Genomic DNA, 22,744 nt, shown 5'->3' on the forward strand with positions numbered 1-22,744 from the left:
AGTCCGCTGTACAAGCTGCCCTACGAGTGAGTACACAGTCCGCTGTACAAGCTGCCCTACGAGTGAGTACACAGTCCGCTGTACAAGCTGCCCTACGAGTGAGTACACAGTCCGCTGTACAAGCTGCCCTACGAGTGAGTACACAGTCCGCTGTACAAGCTGCCCTACGAGTGAGTACACAGTCCGCTGTACAAGCTGCCCTACGAGTGAGTATACACGGTCCGCTGTACAAGCTGCCCTAAGAGTGAGTACACAGTCCGCTGTACAAGCTGCCCTACGAGTGAGTACACAGTCCGCTGTACAAGCTGCCCTACGAGTGAGTACACACGGTCCGCTGTCGCTGTTCGCGCTGCTACATCAGCGCCACCACCGGCGACACTAGCGCCCCCTATCATAATCAAACATGATCTATAGAAAGAGGTCTATGGAGCCGAGAGAATTTTTTGTCTATGCGACGACCGCCAACCGAAGCGTCGCTTCCATTTTTTTACCGCCAACAAGAAAGGCTTTATTTTTTGTAATGTACCTAATAATATTGTTTAAACCGAAGTAAAACCCAATGTTCACCGAAGAATGGCTTATTATTAAAAAGGCCCCTAATTTCAAGATCCTACAAACTACAAACCTAAGCTCCAACAGTCGCAATAAATAGGCNAACAATCGCCCGGAACATTGTACCCTACTCCGGTGTCGCCATCTACCGGAAAATTGCTGTCAAACTTTAGAAATTTTTTGATCGCAACAAAATGGCCGACAGCTCAGCCGCCATCTTGTTTTTTGATAATCTGTAAATGTGGCCTTGAAGCAGACTATATAAGTCACAAATACTCAAAAGAAATTTTCAAAAACAATTGCGCATCTCGGAGTGACACCTCCCTAAAAACACCTCGAAATCGCATTTTCAATCCAAGATGGCGGCGCGGCCATTTTGTTTTTTTAATTTTTTCTCAATTTTTTTAACACATCTTGGCAACCAAAATAAACTCCCAAAAAGGAAAAAATTCAGGATGAAAAACAAAAAAGTTGTTGTCTCAAAAAATGCCGCCATTTTGTTTTTTGGTTCAAAAAATCTAAAAAACCTGGGTGTCAAAAAATCTAGTAAAAAACAAACACTAACAATAATAATAAAATCATTTATTTGCAAGAACATGGTTAGATTGGTGTTAATTTAGTTAATTCCAGCATATTCTGTCGCATGCGACGTGCAAAAGTTTTTGTTCTTAAAGTTATGTTAATTGCTGTCGCGACTGTGCGACGGGCGACCGTAGTGATTGTGCGAGCGTGACAGCAATATAATTACACGCGAGTGACAAGGATGGGTAGCTTGGGTTCATTGGACGAAATTCTATCTGCTCGGCGACCGGACTTTATCTCGGCAATTTTGGTGTTCTCCAAGGAAGCATTGGGCGTGTCTTGCTGCCATTTTTTTATGATTCCTCGCCCGTTGACTCCAGGTGCGCGCGGAACTGGAATCGAGCACGGGCGCGATCTGCGCGCAGGCCGGCTCGCACGTGCACGCCGACGAGCTCATCCTCACGTGCGGCCACGCGCGCCTGCTCGAGCGCTTCCTGCGCGCCGCCGCAGCGCGCCGCAACTACCGCCTGCTGCTGGCCGAGCCCGCCGCCCACGCACAGGTGAGCGCACAGCGGCCGACGACGCACAGGTGACGCACAGCGCCCGCCGCGACTACCGCCTGCTGCTGGCCGAGCCTGCCGACCACGCACAGGTGACGCACAGTGCTGCTGGCCGAGCCCGCCGCCCACGCACAGGTGACGCACAGCGGGAGCAGGGGACCGAGCACTGGTCCGAGCGTACCAGACTTAAATACATTGATCGCCATCGCTACACGCCGGCTGATCGCGTGTGATCGCGCTGGTTAGGCCGAACCTTAAAGAGGTGTGAGTGCGAGTAGGGGCGCCCTCGTCGCTCGGTCAGAGCGCGTAGAGACGCCCCCATCGCTAGGTTGGAGAGCGCAGGAGCGTCCCTCATCGCTAGGTCAGTACGAGCAGAGGCACCTTCATCGCTAGGTCAGTACGAGTAGAGGCACTACAAGCATTGTTTGTGAATACCGGCAAATAAGTCCCCGCCGAGTACTATCATAGGGACGAAGTACCAATTGATATGATCCTTCAATTCAAATCACTTACTTTTCAATAAAATATTCAACTAGTCGTGAGTCTTTCACAATAACGCTTGTCCCGCAGAGCCACGCGATGGCGGCGCGGCTGAGCGCGGCGGGCGTGCCGGTGACGGTGGTGCCGGCCGCCTCCGTGGCCGCCGTCATGTCGCGCGTCAACAAGGTAAATAATTTATTTATTTACACACACACACATTTACTATTTTCACAGGATATAATGTGGGAGTTTGGCAGAAAACAGCGCTTAATCGCTCCAGCAGTTTGCTAGAGAAGAACTACGCTGAACTGTCCTTTATTTGACAGTGACAGTAGGGCGCCACTGTCTTCGTTCAACTACATGGTTTCCACCGTGGCAAAAGTCGGAACCAGCGATTCGCTATTGACGGTCGCGGTGGCCCCCTGTTAGTGTCAAATTAAGGACAGTTCAGTGTAGTTCTTCTGTAATTGCTTACCGCTTAGCGATCGCCATTTTGCTTATAAGCGCTTCCAAGAATTTTTTTCCGACAAAAGCCTCCAATTTTTTACTTTTTCTCACGTCAAAAATGGGAGTAGTTTTTAATTTGGTTGATTTTTTTTTGCTCATTTCCGAATCGAATTTTATCAAATTGGTATCAATTTCTTTAAAAAATAGTTACGTAATCTTTGAACTGAAATATTTAAGAATCCGAGTTAATTAAAGGCTACCGTAATGAGTCAGTAGTTGTATTTGTCCGCTAGTGAGTGCAAATGTGACAGCCTTCCAGTTGGCGCCACGATTTTAGCCACTAATGAGTGACGAGACCTTAACAGACGTCAACCAATTTGCTTTCCTGTGACTTTTTAACCATGTTTATATGACTATGACTGTATTTTAGTGACCACTAGACTAAATTTATTTATTTAACACGTTGGACGCCACGCGGCTCACCGGTGAGCCTCGAACAATACAATTTCCATTGTGTCTAGCGTCTCGGCGTTCAATGACTTAAAGGTACAACCACAGAATACAATTCAATAAAATTACAATGATAACTAGGTTTCACATTTAAATTATATTCCTATGAATATTGCACACATCATTTACATAAGAATAATTAAGATATAGAGCTTGAACAGAAGTGGAATTGTGTAAAGCAATCGTAATCATTTGACAGTTCATAACGTACGATTATTCTGTCAAACGCTTTGTTTAACTGACTTTATCGTACGGTAGGAACTGTCAAATAATTATGATTGCTTTACACAATTCCACCCCAGGTTAAATACTACGGCTACGAAATAATAAATACACTTGATCTTTCTTCCTTCTTTATCTTCTTTTTCAATCATTGCATTGCAGGTGATCCTGAGCGTGCACGCCACATTATCAGGAGGGGCTGTGCTGGCGCCCGCGGGCTCGCACGCCGTCGCTGCCGCCGCTAAACACTACAGCGTGCCGGTGAGTCCAAATACGACTGACAACCAGTGTCGTGCGTCTCGATTTATACTGAACGGACGCCTTTTTGGCATGAAACTACCAACTGTCAACGGCTATCACTAACTGTCAACGACTGTCCCTAACTATCACCCACTGACACCAATGGTACCACACTACGTAGATTTTAGTTGACAATCTTACTGAGCTTCCACTGCTTGTCTATCATATTGCTTTTATAATCTTTATTTATCCAGTTTATCACGCAGCATCCAACATGCTAAGAAGCCCTCTAGCACGCAACTTGATTATTTGTTAGTGTTTATATCTTTCTGTCCGATTGATAACATCTATTTCATAGACAAAATAATGATATGATTTTCAGGTCGTAACATACCCTTTGTGTGTGAGCTGAATCGCACTTGTTCATTTTTTTAAAAGTTACTTGTGCATCCTCTGTATAATAAAATGGTTTCTTTTTTGAAAACCCCAGGTGATCGCGCTGTCCCCGCTGTACAAGCTGAGCCCGCTGCACGAGTGCGAGCGACGACAGCTCACCGCCGCCGGCGCGCCGCGCCACGTGCTGCCCTACGAGTGAGTACACACGGTCCACTGTCGCAATAGGCTAGTTTCCTAAAAAAATATTTTTAGTCCGTCAATAATAGTCTAAAAAAATTATGGACACGTATATTTTAATTGTCAATCAAACAAATAATTACAAAGTTATAATGCGTTGAAGTTCCGCGCGACGTCACAAAGTGCTGCATTTTTACGCACTCACTGACGTCACGGGCCTTTTCTTTAGAACTTTGACACGCTTTATCTCTTTACATTTTCATTAGTTTTAAAAAGTGAAAAATACGTGTTGAGTAGTTTTTGATAAGCTAACTGACGGACTAATTAAAACTCTTGCTTTTTTACCCAGGAAACATCCCTATTGTTCATTTTAACAAAAGGATGTCTACTGCTGGATAAAGGATACCCCTAATAAGAATTACGATCCGTCCTACACTGCCTGTATCCAAATGCTTCAGATGACTTTTACTAGATCTTCGGTCCACCGAATGGGAAACATGCTGTAGGCATTCGTTCTGGGTCTTCTTTGGTCGACATACGCTAATAAATCAATAAAAATTCAATTNGTTGATACTGACGGCTTTGTGAGTTTACATCAATTATTACTAAATCCTTTATATTGTTTGGTGCTTAAACTCTAGACTCTATTCAATTGATTTTTGTTTTTACTAGTGTATAATTACCCTAACATTGCAAAAAGAAATGCTGTGTATACCTGTAATTGAGGTCATATACGTATCATGTGTTAAACCATGTTAAAATGTATGAACTGTATTATGTATGTGACTTTGTTGGTGTACCTAATAAATAAATAAATAAATCAAACGTCGTCATTAGCGAGCGTGTTAAAAAATATATGAAGATTTTAGTTCTTGAAAGTTTCCGCTAGGGGTGCTGTACAATCCTTCAATGTCATAATTTAAATGTCACTTTTTTACGCAGTCAATATCTAATGCGTTTGACGTAAACTTACAATATAGATGATCCTCGCTGAACTGTCCCACCAAACTCAATGACAGGGGGGCGCTACCATCGTTCAACTATATGGTTTCCAACATGGCAAAAATCGGAACCAGCGATCCGGTATTGACGGTGGCGCCCCGCTGTCAATGTCATGGATAGGACAGTTCAGTATTTTGGAACTATACATACACCCCTGATGTGGTATCTCTGACAAACTTCAATGGTTTCTTTTGTAAGATGCTGTATTGTTGTTGAATTCCGAGGGTAGTTAGTGATTGTGTCGTCACATTCCAGGTGCGCGGAGACCGGCAGTGCGCACGTGATCGCGCCGCGCTGCGACTACCTGCGGCCCGACCACATCTCGCTGTTCATCACCAGCCTGTGAGTACGCGCACAGAATAATAATAAGTACTACGTACAGAAGTTTTACTTCGCGAAGGTATTTAAAAAAATGTATGCCCAATGTCATTAACAATATGGTGTAATTTAGCCTGTCTCAAGAGTCAAGCACCATTTTGTTGACAAACGTCAGTGATCGGCACTGCGCCGAAGCTGTAGGGCTGACTTCGGTAAAATGATGTGACGTGAGGTGCCAAACTGCGGAAAATGGCGGAGGAATACATGATTTTCAATGAATTATCATGAATAATATTAACTACTAGCTGACCCGGCGAACTTTGTTCCGCCTTAATGGCAATAAATAAGCATACTTTTTTTTAAATTTCGAACGGGATAAAAAGTATCCTATGTCCTTCTCCTGGCTCTAAACTACCTCCCTGACAATTTTCAGCTAAATCGGTTCAGCCGTTCTTGAGTTATAAGTGGTGTAACTAACACGAATTTCTTTTATTATAGACGCCATCTTTCAAATAAATAAGAAACATAACTTATAGTACGAGAGGAAAGATACCAAGTTACTTGAACTAAAATAAGCTCCATGGCACACGTTCAGAACTAGTGCTAAGCTTGGAATAATTAATTAATAAACTCCGATTTGGCCGAAAGTATAAAAAATGGCTATTTCCGGTGAAAAATGACGTGAAGCAGTGACCTGCTTTTTTTTTCACCGGAAATAGCCATTTTTTGTACCTTCGGCCAAATCAGAGTTACATCATCATCATCAGAGTTTGATTTAATTATTCCAAGCTCAATTTTACGGTCCCCTCTCGGATTATTAGGATGATTATTGTGATGATGATGTCTTTGAATTGAACTATGTGATACTATTTTGCACCCCTTCTCTAATTACGGACTACTATGCCGAGAGTCGGCCGTTTGGTGTAGTGGTTCAGAACGGACTACTATGCCGAGAGGTCCCGGCCGGGTTCGATTCCCGGCCGGGCAGAAATTGAAATGATGAATTTTAATTTCTGTGACGGGTCTGGGTGTGACTATGTATAATATTTATGTATTTAAAAAAAAAAGTATATGTATAAGTAGTATATCCGTTAAGCTAGCACCCATAACACAAGCATTAAGTTGCTTACTTTGGGGCTAGCTGGCGCTGTGTGAAATTGTCCAAAGATTAAAAAAAAAATAAATATGTAATTAGTAATTAAATAATGTGTATGATATTATGAACACGTAAGTGATTATGGTGTAATTGTGTATGAAAGTGTTTGTTTACATCTCTGCTGGATTCTAAAAAATCAAGGTATAACTTATAGTACGAGAGGAAACATACCCTACGTCACTTGAACTAAAATAAGCTCCATGGCACACGTTCAGAAAAGTTGTGCTAAGCTTGGAATAATTAATTAATAAACTCCGATTTGGCCGAAAGTATAAAAAATGGCGATTTCCGGTGAAAAATGACGTGAGCAGTGACCTGGTTTTTTTTCACCGGAAATAGCCATTTTTTGTACCTTCGGCCAAATCAGAGTTACATCATCATCATCAGAGTTTGATTTAATTATTCCAAGCTCAATTTTACGATCCCCTCTCGGATTATTAGGATGATTATTGTGATGATGATGTCTTTGAATTGAACTATGTGTTACTATTTTGCACCCCTTCTCTAATTCTTTGTTTGGCCTAAAGGCTAACTGGTAGAGAATGCCACACGGCATTAAGTTTAAGAGGCCTGTCTCCTTAAACGTCATAATACAGGAGTGCTAGATTATCGTCAAATTTTGAAAATTAGTTGTAGTGATGTAACCATACTTTAGGGAGGATTTTTCAAAATAGTCTGTGCTATAGTGCAACATCAATTTTCTTTTCAAATCGCAACCATTACTCTTATGCCCGTTTTCAACATCAATCCCTAATTTTTAGGTGACCCCTATGTAAACAAAATTCCTGTTATTTGTTTTAAAATTGTTACCATAGGGGTCTCTTAAAAATTAGGGATTGATGGTGAAAACAGGCATTAGACTGAGTGGCACCACCTAAATTTAAAGGTAACTATAACGATAACCGGTGCTTTTTGTATGGAATTTGATAAATTTTTGACGTTTGAAAAGTTAAAATAAGATGGTGCCTTATTGAAAGTAATCCGAACATTATGTTCTATCTAGGCTGTTTTATAAAGTAATTTTATTCTTCTTCTTAATATTTTTTCCACAGAGGTGGCAGTTCACCGTCCTACGTGTATCGACTGTTGTCGGAGCTGTATGACCCTGAGGACCACCAGATATAACCGCTGGTCTGCCGCTACAGGAGAGATGGGACACAATAATTCGTTTATTTTCGTTATTTTTGAAGTTTCTTAACAGATTCTTTAAATTCTTCTTCTACTTACGCCAATCTATTATGCCTTATAGTTTGTAATTACATTTTGTATAAGAAAAATTGAATTTCTATCAAGTATTGTTCGAATTCTGATTCTCTTTTGTAAGAAACAAAGACATGATTGTATAAAAATGGTACCTATGTAAATAAATATAAATGCTTTTAATATAAGTTTTGTTTTATTTCATGTCCAGTGCAATACTTAACTACCTTCATAAAATTTCACGATGTCCGCAAGGGACTAATAATTTAAAATTAGTTTCACAAATGTGTTCCATCCTCTTTCTGAAAATAAACCAACATAAAAGATATCCACGGAAGCCTAAAAATAACGCGGTTTAAATATAAACGTGCCTCACAGAGGGCGATAATGTTCTACAAACATCTGAGCCCTATCAGCGAGGGTGGCGTAATCTAAATATTTAAGCGTAGATAAATTATGCGCCATTTTGTGCCACTGCAGACCTGGCGCCAACTTATCGCGGGCCGATGGAGAGGGGAACTAATGTCCTCTCTGGTCGTACATTGCCAAATATCTTGGGCTTACGGGACCTCCGGAGCCACCCACCCAAAATAATCAAACAAACATTGTCATACGCCATCACTTTCTAGCCCACAAATCGGAGAGAGACAAAACATTCATCAAGCAATCAGTGGCCAACTTCACACTGCACTTAGCGCGTCATGTTGGCTGCATTATAATAACAATGGGCGGGGTCCCCTGCACGAGCAGCGATACAGCGCTGCTCAATAATGAATGGGGAATGACGTGCAGCGCACCTGAATGCTTAACTCCGCTGTGTTCAGCGGTAAAGCGCTGAGCGCTGCGTGGGGGACGAGTTGTGTAAACTTTTTTATGGGCTTACGTATCGGTCGTCCGGACTGAGCACATAGCGTTACGTTATTATCTTGAGTTTTTTCACAATTTTCACTTATTTCAGTTGTTTTACGTTAAAATTTCGTTGGAAAAGACTATTCCTTGGACTTGGAAATACTTTTGTGTTGGAATGGACCTGTGTGACGGTGCGGATCGACGATTGCGAGATTATCGTCTGATTCACATTAATTATGTGAACGGTGACGAACCATTTTAAGTGCGCGATAACACGCCCTCCTCGTTCTCATCAATCCTCTGATGATTTTCTCGTCGCAAAAGAGAATCGCTTATCATTTCATGCGACGCTAATATAAAATCAATACTCGTGGACAGTGATCCTGTGATGCAATCTTGGCAGCTTGCGTTAATTTAGAAAAACATTTCGATGCTAAATAAATGTTTTCGCAAAGTAAACTGACGCAAATCATTATTTAAAATCTGATTAAAATAATTATTGACCTGTGAAGCGCTTCGGCGCTAAATTTTGAACGTGCTTCCGAAATACGCCGCTAGAGCGCGCACATTCCGCTCCGTGACGTTGCCGCGCTTGCGTGCGTGCGTCAGTTCGCGCGAGCTTCGCTTCGCTGCAGTTGTCTCCAAAATATTTTCGTAGGGCTCCGTCGGGCTCCGAGGAGTTGGGATCGGTGGTCTCGTGGTGTTGAAGTGCTGGTGTCGTGTGTGTTGTGTTGTGTGATCGCTGGCCCGAGCGGAGCGGGCGAGGCCTGGGCTGTGCGCAGATCGATAGGAGGATGGCGCACCTAACATGAGTCAAGGAGGATCACGGAGGCCGTACTCCCGCGGGGGCCCGCGGTGGCACCCTCGCTACAAGGAGTACTGGGACTACGAGCAGAACTACAGGTTGGTTACACGCGTGTGTTGCGACGTTGGCGTTTTCTCCGCGTTGCATAAAACTCCTACATTGTATTTTCACGTAACGACCGAGATTTACGCCTGTCTTTTGCGAGCGATGCGTTTTCGCTGGTTTTCTAATCATCGCCACGTAATTTTTATTACACCGGTTGCATAATCTCCATACTCATCATCGCAATAAGTGGGAATAAATTAAATTAAGTATGCAAAAGTACCCTCCACAAAAAAATCTAATTATTTAATTAAAAATATCATATTTATTATCTGCTATCAAAACTTTGATCGTAAATAAACAACCTGGAATCCTTTTGATTCTAATTAGAAAATTATTTATTTATCAAAGTATGGATAATTTTCAAAAATACTTTAAAATGCATAAAAATAACAAAAATGATGCCGCAATATTGATAACAATGTCAGGGAAAATTCTGTAAATCTGTGCAGTTGCTAACATAAATAAAATTCCCATACTAGTGTCTAATAACTTTTCCTCGTAAAATACCCATGGTTGAGGCTGGATTCTGATCAGTGAACGAGTCATGAACTAGCTCACTTCTACTAAAGGCTGTAATAATAATAACAATAAGCCTTTTTATTCTGAACTTGGTTACATAATATGTTAAATAATAAGATCTGTGTTATAAAATATCCCGAAGCTCAGTTTGCCTCTTGGCATAGGCCTCCTCCAACGATTTCCATTGGGATCTGTCACGTGCTACCCTCTTTCGAAAAGGCTGTAACTTGTTGCTTAATTTTTAGCATTGTGGAATCCCAGGTTGTCTGTTTTGTGTAAATGAAATTATGTTTTAAGTCAGTTGCGCTGCGTAACCTACCTTATGTAAGTGCGTAGAAAATTACACACAAATTACTCATTTGATATTGAAAAAATTACTTAAACGCATGAAGGTATTAATTTATTTATAAATATTAGAATGTTATGAAGTTAGATTTTTTTAAATAACACTAAATCACACTAGTCATGCACTATCTCATTATTGTTTAAATTCCAAATCTGAAGCCTCTCATTTGAATTGTGGGTAGGCAGATAGTTGGATTGAAATCTTTCAGGTGAACAGGCTTAGTATTTTTATAGCACATGCATGAGTGATATTTTACTTACCCTGTCAATCCTGTCATACACTATCTTTGATTTCCACATGAAGTAGTGTTGATTCAACACTCTTGATAAACCAAAGAGTCATTACTTATACCCTGTAAATTAGTAAATAAGTTGCTATTCTGATGTGTCAACTAGATTACTGAAATGTTTATCAAAATCTGCTTAGTCACTTGCGTGAAGAAGTAACAAACAGCCGTTGTTTTCAAGCTAGTTCTAGTAAGATGTTGTCCATCTCAATACCCTCTAAAATAGTACACAAGTTGTTATTCTGATATGTCAACTAGACAGAAAGCTTTATCAGAATCCACTTAGTCACTCTTGCTTGAAAGAGTAACACAAATAGCTGTTGTTGCAAGCTTTTGTGCAATATCAGTAGGAACGCCACTCTTGTAGCAGAGTTTTGCGCTGATACTGTGTAGGTGATAGTTAGTGTAAGACGCGCCCCACCATTCTTCCGCTAATGTTTGAGTGTTATCGGTACACGCTAAATTATCCATGAGTGCACACGCACACTACAATAATGACGCTCGGATTGCTCGGATCAAACTCCCCGCACCCCGCGCGACCGAGACCAAAAATTGGTGGGGCGCGTCTTCGGCGAAGACTACCTACGTTTCATCCACGAAGACTCTTCGTGGATGAAACGAACTATAGGCTGGTCCTTGAGCACGTAGAATTTTGTCCAATGACCCCTAGCTACCCATCCTTATCGCTCGCGCGTAATTATATTGCTGTCGCGACTGTGCGACTGGCACCCACAGTGAGCGTGCACGGACCGGGCTTTATAGTAGTAGGTAGGTAGGACTAGAAGAAGTAGTAGGATATTATAGGAGTATCTAGTTAGAGGTGTCCCATTCGCACCAGAAGCAGAAAAATCAAGTGAGCGCGAGGGCGGCGTCCGCGCAGGTAGCGACCTTCGGGTTCAACGCTCTCGGCCTAAATATATACACGCGGATGCGCCGGCTGCGGCCCGCCATTCCCGACCTTGTGTCCCCGACATAAGGCCGCAGTCAGGAAACGGCTCACGCAGTCGTTTGTTTTTTGTGTCCGTAGCGACTCTCATGCATGACACTGCGCAGGGTATAGGACGGCGTCCGGTGAGGGAATGGAGGTCGCAAAAAACGGGGATATTACTAGGAAGTGGGGGTCATGCGTGATAAATTAATTATACGGGCGCAATGTAGTAGGTATACTAGGTGGACCGACGATCTGTAGGTGTAGGATCCGCGCCGCGATTAGCGGTTATCACGCCATTTTATCTATTTTGCATTTTGACGTCGATAAAGAGTAATTATATCACGGCGCGCATCCTAGCCTGGCTGGTGAAGGTCGCGGGAGGTGCCTGAATGCGGGCGGCGCAGGATCGGTCTTTGTTGAAATCCTTGGTGGGAGGCCTTTGTCCAGCAGTGGACGTCATTCTGCTGAAACGAACGAATATAGTAGTAGTAGCGTCAAATATTTCGTGACACCCAAAGTAGCCATAAAGTCCGCAACACGTCTTTGGAATGCCTAAGGTTGTGTTATCAATTTTTTAGCCACTTTGAGTGACACGAACTATTTGACGTTGAATGTATCTGGTCACTGACAGATCATACTGTAGATTTTTGTCGCAAAATAGACCCTATTACAACTGCATAGGTGACACAGTGTCGAGCATGAAGTGCCGTCATGCGTGCTTTAGCAGGATCGTTTATAATTGGATGTGAGTCACACTCGTAAATGCAAATTTAGAGGAAGATAGTAAGGTTGAACGCCTCCGTTAGGTCTACTAGTTTGATTCCCAAGTGGGAAACACATTAAAAATTTACCTCAGCATTTAATGGCTAATGAATAAGCTCGTAGAACTGATGGCCGTAGGGTCAGAAAAGTTCTCGAGTGGCGACTATAGAGACCGGAAACATAGTGTGGACACGCCTTGTAGTCGGTGGTCTGACGAATTAGTAAAGATCGCGAGAAGAACCTGAATGCGGGTAACGCTGTGCCGGTTGTTATGGAAATCTTTGGGGGCAGGTTTTTCTCTAGCTGTCGTCCTTTGGCTGCTTAGATTTGACAAAGTACATGTTAGTTGTCTATTTGTCATAGGAGCATACAAAACCGTCATACACATTGGTGTATTGACTCCAACAAACCAAGGCTAACCTTGATGCAAATATGAATCCCATNCGCAGTGACCTTGATCACTTACCACACTGCTAAGGTACAATTTAGATTTGCTCAGTATACAATGTTTGTTACTGTTGGATCTTTTATTTCAAGCTACCTATGAAATCATGTTGCACAAAACACCTTAATGTTTTATAGATCAACTAGCTTTCCGACCGCGGCTTCGCCCGCGTGGAATTTTGTTTGTGACAGAAAAACTTTACTCCCGCGCGTCCCTGTTTTAAAAACCGAGATAAAAACTATCCTAATAGCAAAAATTCACAGACTGATCAATTTCGCTGGTGTTGTGTGGATCTCAAATGCATTATTTTTTTAATTTATTTTTTAAATCAAATCAAAAATATTTTTATTGAGCCATCCATTATTCTTACTAACTAATCAACATGTTGTTGCCACGTAACGCGTAGTACTTACACAAGCGAAGCTTACACCTGGGCAAACACATCCTAAGCCCACAAGATGTAAAACATAATATCGCCCCCCAAAAGATACTGCACTACCTAGATGCAGGAATCGGTGGCGAACTGTAAGGAAAATAGCGGCGATCATAATAGATCTGTACGGTCGCAGTGATACTAGGACTTTATTGATAGCCGCTCAACACAAATAAAAAAAATACGTGTAGTATACTTCTGCATAATAAATTGTTATATAACAACGTAACGATAAGCCATAACCGGGGGCAGATAAGNTACTAACTAACTACTAGCAGGCCTCCGTCACTCGCCTATGCCGGCCGAGATAATTACCTACAGCGCGCGACAACTTCAAGTTGCAAATCAGTCCGGGCCGCCACGCGCCTGTTTGCACACGCGTATTTCTATACACGCTCGGTCGATCATCGTCGCAATCAAGGTTTATTGTTCCAACAGCACTGTTATTCTTCTTTAATGCAAAATTGGAATATTTAGGAATAATAATTAACTGTAGTGATTTAAATAATAAAAAAATTATTTTGAAATACTTATGACAAAAAACTATAGCAAAAAAATTATTTTAGCTAATAAAAACATTAACTTTACTTCAACGTGTCTATTTTCCGACACTACACCTTTTAAAACTGTTTAATTTCGAATTATCGCAACACTGAAGTTTATTAATAGGTACATTAGAGATGGTACGATTATACAAACTCCACTAGATTAAAGTTTTCTAATCGTAAATACAATAAATGCTTCTTAAAATTAAGTTTTTATTTATTTTACTTTGCTCATACAACCCTGACGCTTGAGCGGTGACGTAGATCAATTCTAAACACAAAAAAAAATGCGCTCTTGTGAGCGTAGTAGTAAGGTGCAATTTCGAATGCACCATGTGCGTTGGATATTTTGCATAATTATTATTACCGTTAAAATTCCGGCATCTGATCCTACACAAAGGAGTGCAATTTCTGTAGCTACTATTATGTATTCTGTGCTACTAGGAAGTGGAGGTCATGCGTGATAAATTATACGGGCGCAATGTAGTAGGTACCACTAGGTGGACCGACGATCTGTAGATCTAGGATGCGCGCCGCGATTAGCGGTTATCACGCAATTTTATCGATTTTGCACATACATTTTGACGTCTATAAAAGTATATCACGGCGCGCATTCTAGCCGGGATACTACTAGGAAGTGGGGGTCATGCATGCGTGATATACGGGCGCAATGTAGAGTTACTACCAGGTGGACCGACGATCTGGTGAAGGTCGCTGGAGGTGCCTGGATGCGGGCGGCGCAGGACCGGTCTTTGTGGAAATCCTTGGGGGAGGCCTTTGTCCAGCAGTGGACGTCATTCGGCTGAAACGAACGAATGTAGTAGTAGTAGCGTCAAATATTTCGTGACACCCAAAGTAGCCAAAAAGTCCGCAACACGTCTTTGGAATGCCTAAGGTTGTGTTATCAATTTTTTAGCCACTTTGAGTGACACGAACTATTTGACGTTGTATGTATCTGGTCACTGACAGATCATACTGTAGATTTTTGTCGCAAAATAGACCCTACTGCAACTGCATAGGTGACACAGTGTCGAGCATGAAGTGCCGTCATGCGTGCTTTAGCAGGATCGTTTATAACTGGATGTGAGTCACACTCGTAAATGCAAATTTCAAGGAAGATAGTAAGGTTGAACGCCTCCGTTAGGTCTACTAGTTAGATTCCCAAGTGGGAAACACATTAAAAATTTACCTCAGCATTGAATTGCTAATGAATAAGCTCGTAGAACTGATGGCCTTAGGGTCAGAAAAGTTTTCGAGCGGCGACCATACGGACCGGAAACGTAGCGTGGACACGCTTCGTACTTTGTGGACCGAAGAATTAAGATCGCGAGAAGAACCTGAATGCGGGTAACGCTGTGCCGGTTGTTATGGAAATCTTTGGGGGCAGGTTTTTCTCTAGCTGTCGTCCTTTGGCTGCTTAGATTTGACAAAGTACATGTTAGAGTTGTCTATTTGTCAAAGGAGCGTCCAAAACCGTCATACACATTGGTGTATTGGCTCCAACAAGCCAAGGCTAACCTTGATGCAAATATGAATAATAATAATCAATGTGTGAACGCGGTAGAAAATGATGATAATTTTTTCAAGGATAAAACTAATCTATAGGCTGTTCTAGTAGTGTTGACCTTTACACAAACACATTTTATTTAAAATACATGTTTAATTTTTATATTATCCAATGATCAAAGAAAAAATCCAAATTACCTAGGTGCGACTAATTTGGAATGATTTCAAAGATTTTTTTCACGGACTTTTACGCGACGCGGCTTTTCAAAGGGTTTCTAAACCCATCGCCCCTTTGAGCCAAGCCCTAGTTAGGCAACTGATAACGAGATATCAAGTACCGCCGTTTGATCTCAGAGTTTGTGTAGGATTGGCGGGAAACTTGTCGATAGTTTTGTGGTCCATTTATCAACCCAATTTGTAGTTTATCAACGCTCTTTGACTTTGCTTCACCATTCATTAGTGCCTCTAATAAGTTTATTTTAAAATACATAGATCCTTTTCATAGTGCACACGTCCAAAACTATAGCTTTTTTCAGCATACATTTTTAAACAATTTTTATTTCTTGTAGTAAACAGCTATCCTTACTACCAATTTGAGACAGTTCATCGTCAGGTCATTTAGTCTCCACTGCAGGAACACGACCCTCTCCAATTTACCAGAGGCAAATGGAGAATTTGGCCTACACTCCCCACTGACCAGACGGATTTCACGAGGCAGTTCACGAGACAGCTCATGACAATATTATATGGTGCTGAGAAGAACTGACGAAAGAAACTTATTTGTTACATGAAATACAATTTCAAGTCTAAAAGTAGGTAGTCATTAGCAGTACGAGAGCTTAAATTGGGTTACATAAACATTGGATACGCTTCACGGAATACTATCGTAGGCAGCGGAGCGTACTCCCTTAAACCAATAGGGCTGGGACCCTCAACAAGGTACCCCCGAAGAATGAAGCACGAACGAGTTACCCAATTAAAGATACTAACTTTTCCATTTATCGTGCGCGGACGTGTGTCATTTGTATGGATCACGTCTTGAGTTGGCCCGGGCCTTCCCGGAGTCAGCCTAGGCGCAGACCACCGATTTTGTCGGCCGATAGTAGGGTCGGGCTGTTAATCAGTACATGTATGAAGGTGCGCACATTGGATCGGCCGATACTTCATACAATTTAGAATCGGGCCTAACTATCGGCCGAACAAAAGTCTGATAGTCTTCGAGACCCCGCAACAACACCCGCGGCAGGGGAAGACCGCCTAAAAGATGGACAGACGATATCCGGCAGCAGGCTGGAGTGAACTGGATGCGTGTGGCCAGGGACAGAAAACGGTGGAGGGTTGAAGAGGAGGCCTATGTTCGAAGGCGAACCCAAAGGCTGACATAGATAGATAGAGATAGTCTTCGAGAAGTCTTAGGCCCAGAACAGACGGTGAAACGCAACTGCAACGAAACTGCAACTGCTAGTTACTTTTGAGTTGCATCTAAGTTTCTGCCATAGCGTCCGTATGAGAGACCACACATGACGCGACCAGTTTGAAACTTTCAGTTTCATTCATAAGAATCATCAGAAAGTTGCAGTTTTTTTGCAGTTGCGTTTCACCGTCTGTTCTGGGCCTTACACCACCCACACAGCAATGTAAATGTTTATTACTTTAATCTAGTTTATCGATGCTCTGTGCCCCATCTCTAGTAAGATTACAAACGACTCTATCTGACGCCCTACATCTCACAAGATTGCTCCAACTCGATGGTGCTCTGTAATAGGAGGTTATTATGCCTATTTATTAGCTAATTATGTGTTTTCTTAAGGCCAGTTTGATGTAATGACGTCTTCCATATTTGCTTAACGCAGTGACGTTGATCACTTACCACACTGCTAAGGTACAATTTAGATTTGCTCAGTATAATGTTTTTTGCTGATGGATCTTTTATTTCAAGCTACCTATGAAATCATGTTACACAAAACACCTTAATGTTTTATAGATCAACTAGCTTTCCGACCGCGGCTTCGCCCACGTGGAATTTTGTCTGTGACAGAAAACTATATCCCGCGCGTCCCTGTTTTAAAAACCGGGATAAAATGTTTATTATAGCAAAAATTCAGCAGACTGATCAATTATGCTGGTGTTGTGTGGATCTCAAAGGCATTATTATTGTTGCCACGTTACGCGTAGTACTTAAGCGAAGCTTACACCTGGGCAAACACATCCTAAGCCCACAAGATGTAAAACATATCGCCCCCCAAAAGATACTGCACCTCCTAATGGATGTAGGTCTCGGAGGCGAACTGTAAGGAAAATAGCGGCGATCACAATAGATCGGTACCGGTCGCAGTGATTCTAAGACTTTATTGAACTAGAATAGCCGCTCAACACAAATAAAAAAAACGTGTAGTACACTTCTGCATAAATTGTTATAACAACGTAACGATAAGCCATAACCGGGTGCAGATAAGAGGTGACGTGCCGCCGGGCGTTGCCCGGAGAATCCCGTGAACTGCGGGCATCGATCCGCTGATGATGCGGCGCTGCACTGGCCAAGAACCTACTTCTGACGATATAATAATTATATCGCCTTACTAATGAAACTTACACGCTCGTTTAACCTAAGGCCCAGAAAAGACGGTGAAACGCAACTGCAACGAAACTGCAACTGCTAGTTACTTTTGAGTTGCATCTAAGTTTCTGCCATAGCGTCCGTTGAGAGACCACACATGACGCGACCAGTTTGAAACTTTCAGTTTCAGTTTCATTCATCAGAAAGTTGCAGTTTCGTTGCAGTTGCGTTTCACCGTCTGTTCTTGCGTTGAACAATGTTTTAAAGTGACGTTTAGTATGGAAATGTCATTTTACAGTGTTCAACAACTATGCAACTTTTTATTAGTAAGGGGGATAGTCGTTAGTTCCATTAAAAATTACAGCCAAGCCTGCCTAAGGCCCGGTTTCCACCAAGCCGGAGCGGACACATTTTTTAATAGAACTAGTGGCCGGCCGCGACATCGTACGCGTGGATCCCGTTTTACCCCCTTAGGGGTTGAATTTTGCAAAATCCCGTCTTAGTGAAGCAGCAAATCGAACGCACAGCGTTGAATAGAGCTCTGTGATTGGTTCGTGTGTCACCCTGTGCGTCCACGCGCACTGTGAGACCTCATAGAAATGTTTGTGAATACGGGCGATAATATACTCCCGGGCAGGCGAGGTTCTTGACCGTCTGCCCGCCCTTTGAACTGGGAGGACGATCAACACTACCTACTAATAGACATGTTGACACCACCAGTCAATTGACGTACTTTTTAAAACTGTCAAAACGAAACTCTCCCATAGATTTTGTATGGCACTACAAGCAAGTGACGTCACTATTTTGCCAACTCAATTAAACTACTATTTTCAATTACAATGCTAACAAAAATCGTAATTTACAGGTAATTTAAAATTAATTAAGGTTTTAAGACCAGAATGAAGGGTCTTTTTAAAAAAGTTGCGGTGTCGAATTATTGGGGTATGGTGTCAAACTGTCTATTAAATGCCCTGGAATAAGAACTAGCATTTGCCTACGACTTCACTCGTTAGGATTTGGTTTCGCCAATGAAACACTCACGTCGTTTTGAAATGTAATGAATTGAAGCAGAACATTAAATTAATTGGTTCAGATTAAAGCACGGGAACGATTATGGTTTGTCAGAATATTAACCACCCTCAAGGTGGACTGACGACCTCATAAAAGTGGCAAAAGGCGCTAGATGCAGGCCGCTAGCAACCGGGCCATGTGGAAAACATTGGGAGGCCTATGTGATGATGATGAAGAATATTAATCATTGACTCTTGCACTCAGTTGGCATTTGGCTAGAATATGCCTCGCTGCATGTTGATTCCATGTACGCCTATCATCTGCGATTGGCTATCAAAATGCCCATAGCTGAATAATATCCAAAAAATAACATATTGTCCGATGATACATTTCAGTATTTTTTTCTTCTTGGCTCTCGCGGTTTCATTCAATTTTAAAGCTTAAAAACGCTTTGCCAGTTCCTTGAACTGTCAACTAACGCCCTAGCACTACCTCGCGTAAAAAGTAAGGACGCACCTGTGAGCCAGGTGGTCGGGCTTCGAATCCCGGCCGCGACAGATGCCAGGCAGCGCCGCCTGGGACACGGAGGAATGAGTTATGTAATCGTTACTTGGTGTTGTTGCATGAATAATACATGACTATAGTTTGTTTGATATCCATAATTCATATTACTTTGTGTTGACGTTTCTAATTTTTTTCACCAGTTAATTAATATTCAAAAAACCAAATGGCTTGTTATGTTAACCTATTCTAATTTATACTTGTAAAAATATCGCTTTGACCTCATAGAATTTAACCTTTTCAAGGCGAGAGTCAATAGGCACATACACCCCAGATATGTACCATCCTAGACTGCATCCCACTTCACCAGGTGCTATCGTGGTCAAATACCTGCCTTGTTATGCATAAAAAACCTAAAGTCTCAGATGTTGTGTGGCATTATATTTAGTTGGAATAGATACTATTTGGCCATAGAAATTCATGTCATACTTACATATTATGGCAGTCAATGTGCTATCCATAATAATAATAATACGCAGTTGGCTGTTTGGGGGTTTTTTCGTACTCTATGGTAGTTAGTTTTACTGTTGAGACAAATATTTTCAGGGGCATCCTAACGCCTTTTTTCTGAAATTAAACTAAAATCACTGCGCAAAATCTGGGCCCATTTCTCCTGACTAATAACCCGAATAAGAAGGCACTCCAGCAAAGCGAATGAGGCGCCTCTACATATCATTTAATCATACCTCCATTACCATGTGAAAGAATCCATCCATCTGCTCGGAGGGAATCTAATTTTTCCTCAATAGACGCAGGATTTAGGTCTGATTCTCACGCGCACGAAGACATAAAATATGAACCACGATCAAGTTTGGTTCAGTAAGTGCGCAAAGATGATCAAAGGGGACCAATCTTTCATCTGACTTACCTTAGGTAAATAAAATATTTGACTAAAACGGCTGTTGAACTATTGCAAAATTATATTTTTAGCTATATACTTAGTTACCTGACAGAAACAGAAATTTGGGGGGTGGCTCTGCCGTACTTACTATCTTTTTCTCGAAATTTTCTGTTCTTGAAATCTTATTACTGTTCAAAACTGTGCCTATTCAGCCAATAAGTTTATCATGTGAACGACTCTATCGGTGTCTTCCAACAATTCAATGACCTGGGTGTTTCTAAATCCTTAGGAAATAGGTTTTAAAACATTTTGTGAGTAAGCGTCGTCACTTACCGTAAACTCAGACCTAGCTGAGCTCATGTAATAAAATACCCTTCTGTATTATCATTTATTCTGCGTTTCTGTACCCAAATACATAATGTAACACGCACAAAAAAGTTACTATCTTAACCTCCACTGTGTCAGTGTCGTGTAAATATTCAAGTCCTACAAATGTGCGCTCGTCGTACATTATGTAGGATCTTTTCAATTAAGCGAAAGAAACCTTTTGTGCGGACGGCTGTCGGAGACGCTCTCCGCTGCGTATTCAGCGCTTTGTTCAGGCTTCAGGTGGGCCCCGCTGGGGATGGGAAACAGAGAAATCTTACACTAGAAGACAAGCAATTAGTCATGGTTTTTGAAGAATTAGGAAGATGAGCTGTTCTTGGATTAGTAGTAGTTATTTTTACTGGAGTGAGCGTTAGCCTTTTCCATGCTCTGTCATTACACAGTTCTATTTGTCAGTCATTCTTTATTTAATTAGCTAAGCCGGCATCGAATGGAACAATCATATTCTGATATAAAACAGGTCTGATTTTTTCAGAATCTAGCATCACACACCACACTTGATTTCAGCAATTTGTTCCTTGCATTCTCCTCTAATTCCCCTTGCCTTTGACTGTGTCATAAAACTGACACCACACTGCTAAGGTTGGCACGTGTGCATCCAAGATCTGTCCAATAAATATTCATGTAACGGCTCCAAGACTTGCTGCAAATAACCATTGACACATGACTGTATCCATCCGGAAACCATAGAAGTGAAGTGACATCACACAAGCGGAGCGAATTCACCCGGAACACGGGCGTTTCGACAGATGCTGGCTCGCTTTCACTCTTGACTCACAAAAACGGTGCGTGTCCGCCACCGTGCACCGTCGCGTCACGCCGCGTACGCAACTTTCAGGGTGTTGCAGAATGCAGATACATTCACCAAATTGGCGTAATAATGAGGAAAACGACATCAACATTCTCGCAAATAATATCTTTAAAAAAGTTATCTTTTATCTTTATCCGAACCTTAACTTCGAACTCCTCCAATGTTCTTCTGAATAATTTCCTTGCGGGTCCAATGACAGTTTAACTTTCCCCGGGACAATCTTGACCTTCACTGGTTGGGTTTTATTGGCGGTCAAGCTGTAGATCCTGGCTACACAGGAGNCGAGCTCATGTAATAAAATACCCTTCTGTACTATCATTTATTCTGCGTTTCTGTACCCAAATACATAATGTAACACACACAAAAGAGTTACTATCTTACCTCCACTGTGTCAGTGTCGTGTAAATATTCAAGTCCTACAAATGTGCGCTCGTCGTACATTATGTAGGCGCTTTTCAATCAAGCGAAAGAAACCTTTTGTACGGACGGCTGTCGGAGACGCTCTCCGCTGCGTATTCAGCGCTTTTTTCAGGATTCAGGTGGGCCCCGCTGGGGATGGGAAACGGAGAAATCTTACACTAGAAGACAAGCAATTAGTCATGGGTTTAAGGAGGAAAATGAGCCGTTCTTGTTACTGGTGTGATTTGCTGGTCATAAGCCTTTTCCATGCTCTGCCACATTACACGGTTCTGTTTGTCAGTTATCCTTTATTTAATTGACTAAGCCAGCATCGTATGGAATAACCTTATTCTGAGATAAAACAGTTTTTTTTTGTTAAGACGATGTAAATTTATTCAGAACCTAGCATCACTTCAGCAGTGTGGTGTACACTTGATTTCAGCAATTTATTCCTTGCATGCTACTCTAATTCCTCTTGCCTTTGACTGTGTCATAAAACTGACACGGTTGGCACGTGTGCATCCAAGATCTGTCCAATAAACATTCATGTAACAGCTCCAAGACTTGCTGCAAATATAACAATAATTGACACATGGCTGTATCCATCCGGAAACCATAGAAGTGAAGTGACATCACACAAGCGGAGCGAATTTACCCGGAACACGGGCGTTTCGACAGATGCTGGCTCGCTTTCACTCTTGACTCACAAAAACGGTGCGTGTCCGCCACCGTGCACCGTCGCGTCACGCCGCGTTCGCAACTTTCAGGGTGTTGCAGAATGCAGATACATTCAAGAAATTGGCGTAATAATGAGAAAAACGACATCAACATTCTCGCAAATAATATCTTTAAGTTATCTTTTA

The 22,744-nt window shown here is 41.9% G+C and overlaps 1 protein-coding gene across 1 annotated transcript in view; it reads left to right on the plus strand.

Annotated features, from left to right (window-relative positions):
- Nucleotides 1-22,744, plus strand: part of eIF2Bbeta (eukaryotic translation initiation factor 2B subunit beta) — a 133,472-nt gene that overhangs the window by 13,407 nt on the left and 97,321 nt on the right. The window contains 7 exon segments of the mRNA XM_028318484.1: nucleotides 1,455-1,634; nucleotides 2,205-2,300; nucleotides 3,456-3,554; nucleotides 4,024-4,124; nucleotides 5,364-5,450; nucleotides 7,635-7,713; nucleotides 9,425-9,534. Coding sequence (XP_028174285.1) covers nucleotides 1,455-1,634; nucleotides 2,205-2,300; nucleotides 3,456-3,554; nucleotides 4,024-4,124; nucleotides 5,364-5,450; nucleotides 7,635-7,713; nucleotides 9,425-9,534 — 752 coding nt within the window.

The sequence above is a fragment of the Ostrinia furnacalis genome, unplaced genomic scaffold (genome assembly GCF_004193835.3).
Source record: "Ostrinia furnacalis isolate ACB-3 unplaced genomic scaffold, ASM419383v2 OfSCF6924, whole genome shotgun sequence".
In the NCBI taxonomy this organism is placed as follows: Eukaryota; Metazoa; Arthropoda; class Insecta; order Lepidoptera; family Crambidae; genus Ostrinia; species Ostrinia furnacalis.